This window comes from Hemiscyllium ocellatum, chromosome 4 (genome assembly GCF_020745735.1).
Source record: "Hemiscyllium ocellatum isolate sHemOce1 chromosome 4, sHemOce1.pat.X.cur, whole genome shotgun sequence".
In the NCBI taxonomy this organism is placed as follows: Eukaryota; Metazoa; Chordata; class Chondrichthyes; order Orectolobiformes; family Hemiscylliidae; genus Hemiscyllium; species Hemiscyllium ocellatum.
The window spans coordinates 78,887,700-78,902,427 of NC_083404.1; the positions used below are offsets into that span (position 1 = coordinate 78,887,700).

General features: G+C 38.8%; 1 protein-coding gene across 1 annotated transcript in view; it reads right to left on the reverse strand.

Moving 5' to 3' along the window:
* Positions 1-14,728, reverse strand: part of sntg1 (syntrophin, gamma 1) — a 555,024-nt gene that overhangs the window by 162,635 nt on the left and 377,661 nt on the right. The window contains exons 4-7 of the mRNA XM_060824345.1: positions 14,505-14,561; positions 4,368-4,425; positions 4,225-4,268; positions 4,065-4,106 (exon numbers count right to left, since the gene is read on the reverse strand). Coding sequence (XP_060680328.1) covers positions 4,065-4,106; positions 4,225-4,268; positions 4,368-4,425; positions 14,505-14,561 — 201 coding nt within the window. The remainder of the gene's footprint in view (positions 1-4,064; positions 4,107-4,224; positions 4,269-4,367; positions 4,426-14,504; positions 14,562-14,728) is intronic.

Consider the following 14,728-nt stretch of genomic DNA (forward strand, 5'->3'; position numbering starts at 1 on the left):
CATGACTGATAAATGCAGTGTTCCACATGTCTTCTTCACCATATTATGATTCTGTCTTGCTGTTTTCAGGAATCTGTGAACAAGCACACCAAGACTCCTCAGTTCTTCTGACCTTCCTAATATTCTACTGTTCATTGAGTACTCCCACTTCTTCCAAAAGACATCACCTCACAACCTCGGGCCTCTGTGAAAGGCCACAGATCTGAAGCTTGGCTGCCTATCACTCAAGCAGAAAAATGTACTGTGGCAGTGGGAGGATGTGACAGAGTTGGCAAAGTCAAAAAATGACAGGACTGATTGTTCCCAACACTGAGGGGATGACCTGGCCATAACTATCAGTGTTTCTCTTTGAATAGGATTAGGCGCTTGAATAACCTGACGTTAATGCTGTTCCATGCTGAGAAACCCATTATAGCAACTCACCAAACGTTCTTCATCAGAACTTTTCAAACCTTTATTCATTGTGTAAAGAACATGATTAGTAGTTGCAGTACCACTGCTTATTAGTAGAAGTGAAACACATAAATATAGAGTAGCTACCCATGTCTTATACCAATCTCTTAGGAGGTTTGGACTCACAGAACCATTGCATAAGACTTCACAAACATTTGCTTCCATTAAGTCAATGGAAGTAGTATGAGGGTATGTGACTGCAGCTTTACAGGTCAGGCAATCCACTGAAGGTGATGTCTCATTCAGGGCAACCTTTCTCCATACATGTGTCAGAAAGCAGACAATCTAGCCAGTCCTCACAGCATTGGACTTGATAGTGGTAGGTGTCTGCTTGACGTAGATAGCAGGTCAGATGGCAATAAATGGGAAATCACTGTCATTTGTGAATATCAATTTGTGAAGATGACTTGATTCAGAAATGTTCAGGTTAAGTATTCCTAGGCGTGTGTCAGTTCTGAGGAAAGGTCATCGAAGCCAAAACGTTAATTCTGACTTCTCTTTACAGATGCTGCCAGACCTGCTGAGTTTTTCCAGCAACTTCTGTTTTTGTTTCTGAGTTACAGCATCCTCAGTTCTTTCCCAGTTTTTATATTGCATATGCATGGCTGTTTAGGTAATGGTAAGTGCATGCAAACTGCCTCTAATGTGAACACACTTGCTTCAGAGTACTTCATTCAGCCTCCACTTCCATCTCCATAAAGGACTGCAGAAGGGACATGAAATTCAGGAATTTTAATTCAAGAATCAAAATATTCACTTTCCAGGTAGGACTCAAATACTTATGAACTTAACAGCTTTTTAATGAGTTAGCTATTTAAAATGTTAGATCCTACGAAAAGCACGGGGCTTTTATGCCTGACCTCACGTCCCTACAAGTGTGCTGAACTGCAAGGTGTGACAGTTTCTGACCAGCAGGGCCAGCTAGAAACTGTTACACTGTACGCTGAATTGGAATCTAACAAAATAAATCATCAACTATCTCCTGTTTTCCTCTGCCAGCTGCACATGCTTGCGCTGGTGTGAAATTTCCACCCTATTTTTATAAGATTTAGGAATTACTGGATCATCTTTGGACACTCTTCTTCACATTATTTTTATTTATTCATTCACAGGATGTGGACATTTTTAGCTAGGCCAGCACTTATTATTCATTCCTAATTGCTCTTGAGAATATGGTGGTGAGCTGCTTTCTTAAACTACCAGAGTTGGAGTTTAGGTACACCCACAGTGCTATTAGTAAGGGAGTTGGAAAAATTTTGACTTCATGACAGTAAAAGAAAGATGATACATTTTAACATCAGGATGATTGGGGGTTGGAGGAGAACTTGTAGGTGGTTGTGTTGCCATGGACTGGGATCACAGGTTTGGAGATTGCAGCTGGAAAAATGCTTGGTGAGTCGCTATAATGAGTTACTTATTTATTGCCACATATATCTAAAAAGTTACAGTGAACAATGTTTTGTCACTACAAACTGGCCTCATTTTAAGTTACAAAAAGAATAGAAAGAAATTACATAAATAGAGTACATCTTCTGTACACGGAATCCTTATATAGCTCCACTCTCCTGCAATTTCTCTGCAAGGTGTCCCAGGCCTCAAGGAATCCCCATGCTTCAGGCCTACTGCAGTCAGCAGATCCTGCTCCAGGCACTGCCTTCGCCTAAGTGACCCACCACCGCCAAGAGACCCCACGCCGGGCACCACTACTGCCACAGCCGATGACTTGCCAAGCACTGCCGCAGGCGGCGACCAACTTATTTCATGCTTTAGGCCTACTACAGCCAGGAGTTCTCGCACCAGGCACTACCACCACCACAGAAATCCCACCAAGTCCACGCTCCGGGCCTATTGTAGCCAGAAGCCCTCACTCTGGGCATCACCACCACCGATGATCTGCTGAGTTCATGCTCCAGCTTTCCCATGACATCAGAAATGAAGAAAAGAAGAAAAGCGAAAGCAAAAAATGGGAATGGAGAGAACGAGAAAGATATGGCCAGCCTGGAGTGAACAGGCTTAGGAGCCTGAACACTATCTAGCATGCTGATTATGTCATCTTGAGGTCTAGTATACTACCATCATGTAGATAGCACACACTGCTGTCACTGCGTCTCAATGACAAAGTGAATGCATTTTGGAAATGGTGGGTGGGACACTAATTCAGCAGACTGCTTTATCCTGGATAGTATTAAAATTCTTCACTGTTTTGGAGCTGCAATCATCCATGCACGCGTACAGTTTTTAAGCACACCCCTGATTTATGCTTTGCTTATGATCATGGACAGACACTGGGGAGAGACGAGACAAATTATTCACCATAGAATTCCAAGCCTCTAACTTGCTGTTGTAGGCACAGCATTAATATGGCTGGTCCAGTTCAATTGTAATGTCCCAGGATATTGATAGTGGAGAATTCAATTACGATAATGCGGTTGAATGTCAAAGCGAGTAAATTTTGAGTATCTTGTATTGAAGGTGGATATTGCCTGAAGGTGGATAATGCCTGAACCTCATGCAGCTTAAATATTGCTCATCACTTATTACTCAAACCTAAATGTTGTCCAGGTCTTGCTGCATATCGTCTCATGTCGCTTCAGTATCTAAACATTGTGCAATCATCAATAAACATCCCCAATTCTGATCTTATGATAGAGGGAAGTCAATTGATGAGGGAGTTGAGGATGGTTAGGCCTTGAACTCTATCTTTGAGAAACTCCTGCAGTGATGTCCTTAGATTGAGATGATACTGTTAGGGAGAGATTTTGGCTCAGTGAGAATGAAGAAATAGTGATATAGTTCCAATCTAGAATAGCATTTGGCTTGGAGGGGAACTTGCAAATTGTGGTATTCCCATAAATTTGCTGCCTTTTTTTTTAAGTGTCGAGGTTGCACTTTTGTCATACTTTATTTAAGAAGTTTCAGTGAGCTGCTGCAATGCATTTTGTAAATGGTACATTGCGTGTTGGTGGTAGAGGGCCAATCAAGCAGGTTGCTTTGTCTTAGAAATATCAAGCTTCATAACTGTTTTTGGAGGTGCATTCATCTCATGTGGAGAACATTCCTGATTTGTATCTTGTAGATGGACAAGCTTTTATGAGTTAGGAGGTGACTTAATAGACACAGAATTACTGGCCTCTGACATGCTCTTATATTCACAACATTCATATTATGTGGAATTCTAAAGGTGTAAAAAAACAAAATGTGCACGTTACAGTCACATTTGGAAAGCATGGCATTTTCTGATTTACCCATCATCATATCAGAGTCATTTGCCCAAAACAATTGTAATTGCCACATCTGAAGAAAACATAGGGTAATCTTGAATTTTTAGAATTCCTGGTGCATGTAGAAAATTGATTTCAGAATTCTTCTTACTGTAACAAATAAAAGTTGATTGCAATACAATGATCACATAGACATTTCAGCCTCTTGGTATAAAAATGCTCCTATCATGTGGAAAATATAAATCTGCCAGGTGCTTATTTTCTGAAAGGATGACCCATTAATATAGCTGTCAAAATGTATATGCATTTTTGGATGAATTCAATTCTAAAGTATTCTTTTTTTAACAGTGAAAGCAAAGGACATAAATTAGAAATTTGTTATGTACTCACCACTTCTTCATGTTTGCAGTTCCTAACATTTATTCCATTTATCTAATGGTGCAGGGAAAGCAGGAAAGGAAGAAAAGATATTGCTGACAAAGCTAAATTCACTGCAATTATCTGTGGTCAGCAGTATTATGTCAATTCGAAAACCAGACAGTGTACACACCTGAAGGATAGCATCTCCAATAAACAGCAATCCAGACAAGTCAGCTTTATAAGTAAGACGAGAGAGAAAAAAAAAGCTAATGTCAAATTATTTCAATTGCAGATATAAAAATTAATGGAAAATTAATAGAAAATATGCCATACCTCTTTGTTCCTTTGAGATTTTTGATATAATCACAGGAATATTGTGCTCAGCTCCACCCTGAAGAAACAGAATTGGATGACAACATTGCAGATGGAGGTGACCCTTTCAATGATTGATTGTGAAAGTACATTGATATGAGCAATCAATTATAATTACTTTGTATAGTTTAAATAAAACCAGTGACATTACACGATCATGGAAAGTCAATGAAATGAGTTGCAATGGACTTATTTTTGTCTTTCATTCAATTTATTCACTGGATGTGGATATTGTTGGCAAGGCCGATATTTAATGTCTACCCATAATTTCCAAATCCTATTGATGGGTCATTACTCCTATTTAAAAATCTAGATAGAGAGATGTGATACACATGATATTACATGATCATACATCACAATTTCTGAGCTACTATTTAATGGGCTTGAATGCAACAAAGCTTTATCCATTTCCCTCAGCAACAATTGAGAAGGACCGGAATAGGTGTTTGATGTATTAACATAACATAACTATGATGATCCATGTGCTTTGCAGAAAAGCCTGTATTTTCTTTTGGGGATGCTCATTTAATTCCAAAGTGAAGCAAGGGACTATTCTGAAAGGTGCTGTTCGACATCCTATCAAGTATTTTAATACTAAATAATGTCTAAGTGATGTGAGGTTACTATGAAATAAAACTTAAAAATCAAAGGGTAAATAGAATTCTAACTGGGAGATTAAATTGTAGCTGGTCTTAGAATCTACAGAACACAGAATTCTTGTGAAGCAAGTCATGCAAATCTTTTGAAGAATAGATCAGTTTTCTATTCAGCAGTAAGATACTGAAAGGTGTGAACAGTTTGTCATGCTAACATGTGGACCTTTTGACTCAGAGGGTCACACTATGTCTGATGGTTTGGTTGAATAGGAATTCTGGAGAACTACGACGTCAAGATTGTCATGACCTGAGTGGCAGTGGGTTCACAGACATGCACGTGGTCAGTGTTAACTGCATTTGTTGACCTCAGATGGAACACAGCTACCTGTGAAAGCAACTTGAGGGTCAAATCCATTAAGTGAGAAAGGTTAGAAGGCATATATATCAGAGTCTAAGTTGAAAAGACTGTTAAATTGCATATGGTGTCACATTTGTCAGTGAGGGGAATGGCGTGCTTATAGTTACATGTAACATAACTTTGATGCATCGACAAATTAAAGCTAAATTTGCCTTTTTTTAAAGAGTGTATTGGTTGACATCTGAAGTAAGGTTTGAAGGAAATTTTGGCTGACAATTACAGTGAAGTTTTCAAATGGACAGCAGGACATTTAAATTCAGATCATTTGACTGGACTCAAAATTACATGTCTGGATTTTGAAGTCCAGATCAAAGCACAGCACTCACAGCTGACCTCAAAAAAATAACTGCTCACCAAGACCTAGAAAGGATTTCTAATGTAGCATAGATTTCCCTCTTCCTGATGTTAGCTTGAATCTGGTGCAAAGCTAAAAGGATATCAGACACTCAGAAACTGTGAAGCCCATCAAATAGCCAATCACATATAATGCTAGTAAATGATGTATAGAAGGGGTTCAGGTATAAGTTAAAATGTTAAACAAACCAGGAGAAACTTGACACTCTACAATATAAAATTACATTTTGTAGAACCATGAAGATTTCTCAGCCGTGACAGATTTTATTAAAAATTTAAAATATAGCACCATCACATTCAAGCTGTACATTTTCCCATGGTATTTCCAGGATTTTCAACTTTTGCCAACAGTATCTTCCAAAGTCTATATAACAAGACATTCTTTGTTTAACTCTATAGTCACTTGACTCTTCAAAAATGCAACTCAGGATTCCTCAGGCATGGTCAAGTCTGTATAATTCATGCCTCTTTTCTCTGAGCAGCTGAGTATTTTCAAGCTGTTTGATCACCTATATATTTAATTGTAATATTCAGAAATTTCCTGACAACAGATATTGGGCCAATTTGTCTCTATTTCCCGAGTTTCTCTATCTCACCTCTCTTACATTCAGAGTGATGCAAGTTTCCAATTTGAAGGAACAATTCCTGAATCAAACAAACTTTAGATGATAATGGTTGGGGGATCTAAAATGTTCGCATTTATTTTTTAAACCATAAAATGGAAAGTAAATTGTTCTCAGGATGTGTCAGTCTTTAGTGTCATTATTTTCATCAGTATTAACTGTCACTAATTGAATTTTGCATCAATATCATCAGCTACAGTGCACCAGTATTTGGTATTCACATTGATAGCTGATGTTGGCATGTACACTGATCCAAACTGGAGAAACCTCTTGGATAAGATTTAAATGTATTCAAAAGAATATGCATCAGAGAAGCAAATATTTCATCGTCAGACAGTTCTAATTGACTGATATGGGGATCACAGAAGATTGGCTATTTCTGATTTCTATTACATTTCAATCTGGAGCATCTGTTTCCTCTTTGATTCTTGCAAATGGAACATCTAATAGTGGAACAATAATAGTGCTATTATTTATTAGTGCATTTGCTGTGCAAATTATACATGCAGATAATTTCATTAACTGAACATAATTAACTGACTGAAACACAAAAAAAAATGATGTTGGCTCTTGACATGTTCTGTGAATATTAAGACAACTGGATGCCAGGTGAATAATTAAAAAAACAAATTGGCTGCAACATTTTGTGTATATATAATATATATATATCATATACACAAATTCAAAACTGTCAACCTGTCAGATATGAAACAGGCCTTTTCTTCTGTACTTTATGTTAACTGTTAAGACATTCTAACTGAAATTCTGGTAATGTTACTATTCGCCATACATTCTCTGATCAGATACATGTACATGTACAGGCACAGTAGAGATCTTATTTTATCATATCACAAGATATAGTATTAAAATGAGAGGCAAGCTGGAGCAAAACATGACATAAGGTCAGCTATAGTAACATGAGGGAGGAGCTGGGCAAAATTGACTGGGAGAGGAGCTTAGTAGCAAAGACAGTGGAACAGCAATGGCAGGAGTTTCTGGGAGTAATTCCAGAGACACAGCAGAGATACATCCCAAGGAAAAAGAAACATGGTACAGGAAGGATGAGGCAACCATGACTGGCTAAGGAAGTTAGGGATGGCATAAAAGCAAGAGAGAAAGCATATAATGTGGCATAGGCAGTGGGAAACCAGAGGATTGGGAAGTTTACAAAGACCAATCGATGGCAACAAAAATGAAATCAGAAGGGAGAAGATTAAATATGAGGGTAAGCTAGCCAGTAATATAAAGGAAGACTGTAAGAGTTTCTTCAGTCATATAAAGGGCAAAGGAGAAGCAAAAGTGGGCATTGGACTGCTGAAAAATGATGCTGGTGGTGAGATAATAGTGGGGAATAAGGAAATGGCCGAAGGTAACTGAATAATTACTTTGCGCCAGTTTTCTCGGTGGAAGGCAAGCGTAATATCCAAAACATTTAAAAGAGTCAGGAGCAGAACAGAGTATGGTGGCCATCACCAAAGGAGAAGGTGCTAGAAAACTGAATGGCCCGAAGGTAGATAAATCACCTGGACCAGATGGACCATACCCCAGAGTTCGAAGGGAGAACTAAAGAGATAATGGAGGTGTTAGCAGTGATCTTTCAGGAATCGCTAGAGTTAGGGAGGGTCACAGAGGACTGGAAAATCAATAACATGACAGCCCTGTTTAAAAAGTGAGTAAGGCAAAAGACAGAAAATTACACACAGATTAGCCTAACCACAGTCGTGGGTAAGATATTGGAATCCATTGTGAACAATGAGATTTTTGAGTACTTGGAAGCGTACAGTAAAATAGGGCAAAATCAATGTGGCTTCATCACAGGGAGGTCACGCCTACTAGGATTCTTTGAGGAAGTAATGAGCAGGTTAGGTCAAGGAGAGCCAATGGAGGTTACCTATCTGGACTTCAAGAAGGCCTTTGACAAGGAGCTGCACAAGAAGCTACTGAGTAAGATAAGGACCCAAGGTTTTAGAAGCAAGGATAGAAGCTTGGCTGTCAGGCAGAAAGCAAAAAGTGATGATGAAAGGGTCTTTCTCAGGATGGCAGCCAGTGATAATCGGTATTCCGCAAGGCTCATTGTTAGGACCACAACTTTTCGCTTAATACATTAACGATTAGATGAAGGAACTGAGGGTATTCTGGATATATTTGCAGATGATACAAAGTAGAGGGACAGGTAGCATTGAGGAAACAGGGAGGCCACTTCACTGAGTATACTTAAAAGGGAAAGAGATAGGTTCTTGATTGTCAAGGGGATTGAGGGTTACGGGGAAAAGGTGGTAGAATAGGGCTGAGAAACTTATTAGCCATGTTTGAGTGATGGAGCAGACTGGCCTAATTTCTGCTCCTATGTCTCCAAAATAGTTCTGTTGCTGACAGCATTATCTCACATCTTCACTGTACTTGGGATTGTTTACTACTTTCTTTGGATTACTTCTGTGGTCAGTAAGAATTTATTTCAAATTTGTTACTTGTAGTTAAATCACTGATTTAATTACTTGCAAATTTCAATTATAGTGTCCCACTCATTATACAGTAAGTTCAGCTATTCTTATATAACAATTGATGGTTCATGTTTAGGATTCAAAAAGAAAAGTATTTTCTTATCTTTTTGATCTGTTACAGTAAGAATATTGGAGTATATGTCCCTCTGCTTCCCCATATTGTACCAGCTCTAAATAGGTTTAACCACCATCGACAACTGAAAAAAATACAGGGGCTCAATTTAAATTCAACTTGGAAAATAGTGCAACACACATGACATTCAATTCCACTCTGCACAACATTTCCCCTATAATTTCAAAAATGAGCTATCAATTTTGCTAACACCTATTTTATGCCAACAGTCCATAAAAGTTCCATGCCTATTTTTAGTGGTAGGCTGTACATCACCCCTGTGCTTTTCCAGAGAAGGGTAGTTTCAATGTTCATGTGTTTCTTACTTTAGTTGCACATCACTATTTAACATTTTCCAGGCTTTTTAATCATATACTGTTACATTGTGCAATTTACAAATGTTAAACGGTGCATAAGATCACTATTTTTGAAGTTATTTTTGTGACCTGGAAGATATACTGTGATATATAGATGGTTAATGACAGATGATTCTATCCAAACTTTACAGAAGATCAAGTCTGACTGAGTTAGATGCAATTGTCTACATCTGTTTCAAGCCATATGAAACAGCACGAGTAGCTGTCTGGAATGCACAGAGTCATACAGAATGGAAACAGATCCTTTGGTCTAACTAGTCCACACCAACCATGTTCCCAAACTAAACTAGTCCCACCTGCCCGCTTTTGACCCATATCCCTCCGAATGTCTTTTAAATGTTGTAACTCTATCTGCATCCATTACTTCCACTACACATGAACCACTCTCTATGTAAAAAGGTTGCCCCTCAAGTCTTCCTTAAATCTTTTTCGTTTGATCTTAAAAATATCACACAAATTTTGAACTCTCCCATCTAAGGAAAAGGCCCTTACTTTTCACATTATCCATGCCCTTCATGATTTTATAAACCTCTATAATGTCACCACTCAATGTCGTACACTGAAAGAAGTTCCAGTCTATCTAGCCTATTTTTATAATTCAAATCTTCCATTCCTGGCAACATCCTGATAAAACTTTTCTGAACCTTCTCCAATTTAATAATATCCTTCTAAAGAAGGGTTACCAGAACTGTATAAAGTACTCCAGAAGAGGCCTCACCAATGTCCTGTTCAACCTCAACATGACATCTCAACTCCTCGGCTCAAAGGAGTAATGAAGACTATCATGCTAAATGCCTTCTTAATGATGCTGCCGACTCGTATTGCAAATTTCAAAGAATTGTGTACATGAACCCCATGTTCTGTTTTTTCAACAACACAACCCAGGGCCTTAACATTAATAGTGTAAGTTCTGCCTTTTTCTGCTTTACCAAAATACAATATCTCACATTTATCCAAATCAAACTCCATCTGCCACTCCTCAGCCCATTCACCCAGTTGATCAAGATCCCTTTCTAAGCTGAGATAACCTTCTTCACTGTCAACTGTGCCACCAATTTTGGTGTCATCTCCAAATTTAATAACCATGCCACCTATATTCTCATCCAAATCATTTATGTAAATGACAAACAAAAGTAGATCCAGTACCGATCAGTGTGGAACACTGCTGGTTACGGACCTCCAGCCCAAAAAATAACCCTCCACCACCTTCCTCCATCTTCTACGTAAAGGCAATTTTATATCCAATTGTTAGTCTCACCCTGGATCTCATGTGATTGAACTTTACTAATTAACCTACCATGCACAACCTTGTCAAAGGTTTTACCAAAGTCCATGTGAACAATATCTACCACACTTCTTCATATATCCCTAATCAGCCCTTGCTTCTCCAAGTGTATGTAAATCCTATCTTTCTAAATCTCCTCTAACTAACCCAACACCAACATCAGGCTCACAGGTCTATAGTTCTCAGGCTTCTTATTGCAGCCTTTCTTTACTAAAGGCACATTATGCCACCTTCCAGTCCTCTGGCACCTCACCCATGGTTAAAGATGATATGCCTGCTAAGAGTCAGGCAATTTCTTCCCTAACTACTGACAATGTCCTGGGATACACTTAGAGTCAAACAGTCATAGAAATTTACAGCATGGAAACAGACCCTTCCATACTCGTCCTTGCTGACCAGATATCCTAAATTAATCTAGTCCCATTTGCCAGCATTTGGGCCATATCCCTCTGAACCCCTCCTATTCATATATCCATCCAGATGCTTTTTAAATGTTGTTATTGTATCAGCCTCCACCACATCCTCTGGTAACTCATCCCAATCACGGACCATGTTTTGCATGGAAAAGTTGCCTCTTAGGTCCCTTTTACATCTTTCCCCTGTCACCCTAAACCTATGCCCTCTAGTTCTAGACTCCCTCACCCCAGGAAAAGACATTATCTACTTACCCTATCAATGCCCCTCACTGATCAGGTCCCAGAGATTTACCTACCTCTATATTTTCTAAGACCTCCAGCATTTCATCTTGTATAATGTGAACTGTTTTAAAAATATCACAATATATCTTCAAGAGTTCTCTTGCCTCCATTTTTTTCTTTACAGTCAAAACTGACACAAAATATTCATTTAATATCTCTCTCATCACCTGAGGTTCAACACATAGACAATCTTGTAGATCTTTAAGGGCCCCTATTCTCTCTCTCTCATTGCTCTTTTACTCTTAATGTTCTTTAAGAATCTCTTTGGAATTATCCATAATCTTATCTGCCAAAGCTATATCATATCCCTTCTCTGTCCTCCAGATTTCCCTCTTAAGAATGCTCCTGCGCTCTTTATACTCTTCAAGAGATTAATTTGACCCCAGTTATCTATATCTAATATACGATTCTTTCTTATTCTTGACAAGAATCTCTATATTTTTATTCATGGTGATTAGTTGGAGCCTAGGAAGAACAGAAGACAAGAGGGAACTTCCTTAGCATGTCAAGTAGTCCCTTAAGGTAACAGCACAGGTAGATAAAAGTGGTTACGAAGGCATATGAGATACTGGCCTCTATTAGATGAGCCATAAAGTTTAAGAGTAGGGACGAGATGCTGGAATTGTATGCAAATTTGGTTAGGCCACACTAGAGTAATGTGTGTTGTTCTAACAGGCATAAATGGGGCCCCATGTAGGCTTAATGAAAGTGACAGGAGATAAAGAAGTTGTTCAAAGTGAGAACAAGTTTGGCCAGGCAGAAGAGGGTGGTGGATGGGGATTGTTTGTGCCCTTTTTCCAAGAACAAGCTACAAGTCCTAAGAACATCTGACTGATAGCCATATAGAGGGATCACACATCCAAAGTGAAGAGAAGGTAAAGATGTTGTGGTTCTGTTCGCCGAGCTGGGAGTTTTTGTTGCAAACGTTTCGTCCCCTTTCTAGGTGACATCCTCAGTGCTTGGGAGCCTCCTGTGAAGCGCTTCTGTGCTGATTCCTCTGGCATTTATAGTGGTTTGATTCAAACCACTACAAATGCCGGAGGAATCAGCACAGAAGCGCTTCACTGGAGGCTCCCAAGCACTGAGGATGTCACCTAGAAAGGGGACGAAACGTTTGCAACAAAAACTCCCAGCTCGGCGAACAGAACCACAACAATGAACACCCGAGCTACAAATCTTCTCACAAACTTTGAGAAGGTAAAGATGAAGTGTTAGAATGATCACAGATATAAGTATGGAGGAATTGGACAAGGGGAGAACAAATCTGGGTAAGTTAGGAAGAAATAAGCTCTGTTGGACAGGAACAGGCAGAAATACTGGATTGCTCAGGGACTCCTGTTTGTGGATTTTAGGGAGAACGTAGAAGCAGGCTGTTGGCCGGGGTGGGGGGGAAATCACCAGATGGGATGAGATTAGCGATACTTGTGAACAATGGCCTATCATTCGATGCTGGAATCGAGGCTGACACAATTGAGATGAGTATACTTATGAGGAGCATGGACAGGATATACAAGAAGAAACTTTTGTCTTGGTGGAGGGATCAATGACCAAGGTGCATAGGTTTAATTTAAGTAATGTGAAGATTTTTCTTCATCCAGAGGGTGGTGGGAATCCAGAAATCACTGCATGTAGGCATGGTTAAGGCAGAAACCCTCAAAGCATTTAAGAAGTGTTTAGATGTTCACTTGCAATGCCAAGTCATATAAGGATGTGGACTAAGAGCTTGAAAGTAGGATTAGAAAATTAGGTGGTTGTTTTTGATCTTTGCAGACTTGATGGGCCAAAATGGCCTTTTTTTGTGCTGTTGATCTTGATGACTCAATGACATTATGCTCCACCTCTTTAAGATCTTTAAACTCTCTGAAGTCATGAACTTTTCTCAATATGCCCATTTTCTTTGGGATTACCAATGGTACTGTGTAAAAGCAAAGCTAACAGTTTTTAAAGATGGAATGAAAAGTATCAGTGTTATGGATTGAGAAAAAAATGCACCAGATAGACTTTAGCTCATGGGAAGCCGAAAAGTGGAGCATGGCAGCCCATTTCAGGTACCAAAAAAACCTGAAGTATATTGGTGTCCAGTGCTCCTTGATATAGACCTGATAAGCACTAGGTGTCAAACAACTATACATAGGTGGCTCATCAATTTCAGCCCAGAATAATTGTGGCATACACCTACTCAAATCAGTATGGGGGAGAGACAAGTCGAAAATGTAGGAGAGGATCCCAAATCAGTCGCTGCAGCTTAAGATATCAAGTTTAAAGCTCAAAGAAGATTCAAATTATTCTGCTTATTAATTACAAGCATAAAACATACAACATAGAAGAGGCCATTTGGCCCATCAAATCTGTACCAATAAAAATACATTGCTAAGTACACCAGGCCCATAGGCTTGAATGCTATGACACTCACATGCTAATTCAAGTACATTTTAAAGGTTGTAAGGCTTCCTGCCTCAACTAACCTCCTACTCAGTGCATACACAACCCCTACCACCTTTTGGTGAAATAATATTTCCTCAAATTCCGTCTAAACATTCTGCACTTCACTTTAAAAATGTTGAAAATCTCAACAGGAAGAACAAGGCAATTTTACACATTTAACAAACAGGTGAAAATCTGGTGAAGCAGAGTACCCACCCATTATTGACTCCATCAAATCTCAAGTCTGGTTTAATCAGTGGATGAAAATCTGCTGGCTTACAGAACAGATGGGCAATGGACTCTGTTAAATTAATGGGCATGCCCTGAGACAAATATTTACTCCCATGATATTGAAATCTGCTCTGAGCATTCAATCTACCTTCTCCTTGCAAGGAACAATTGAAAGTCTCAGCTGCATCGTTTGGGGAAGGATTGCAGAATTTCATAGCAACTACTGTGAGTTAAATGAGCTTTATGACCAGGACTTTGTGTGCAGTCTTTATATCACACCCATAATTGTTACTCGATTGGGGAGGAGAGAGAAGCAAATTGTGCTTTAGCTGAAAAATTATGCAAAGTAAAGACATTTTAACTGCACAGCTGGTTCTGAACTTTTTTGCCAACACAAAATATTGCCGATATTGCAAAGGATGGACTAGGTATTGAATAAAAATAATTTTCAAAGAACTAATAACGTTTGAAAAAAACACCTTTATACTTAGACCAAATCCACCAATTGTCTGTCTTCTGATTGAAACTGTTCTTTCCTATGGAAGGAGCATAATAATTTAGATTTTAGATTAGGTACTATAATAAAAACCCAAGCACTCAAAAATTAAACAATTTTGATATAATTTAAAATGTCAAATTCTAGGTATTACTAATATCTTCCTTCATTGGAAGAATCACAAGAATCTGTACATGTATTTTTGAA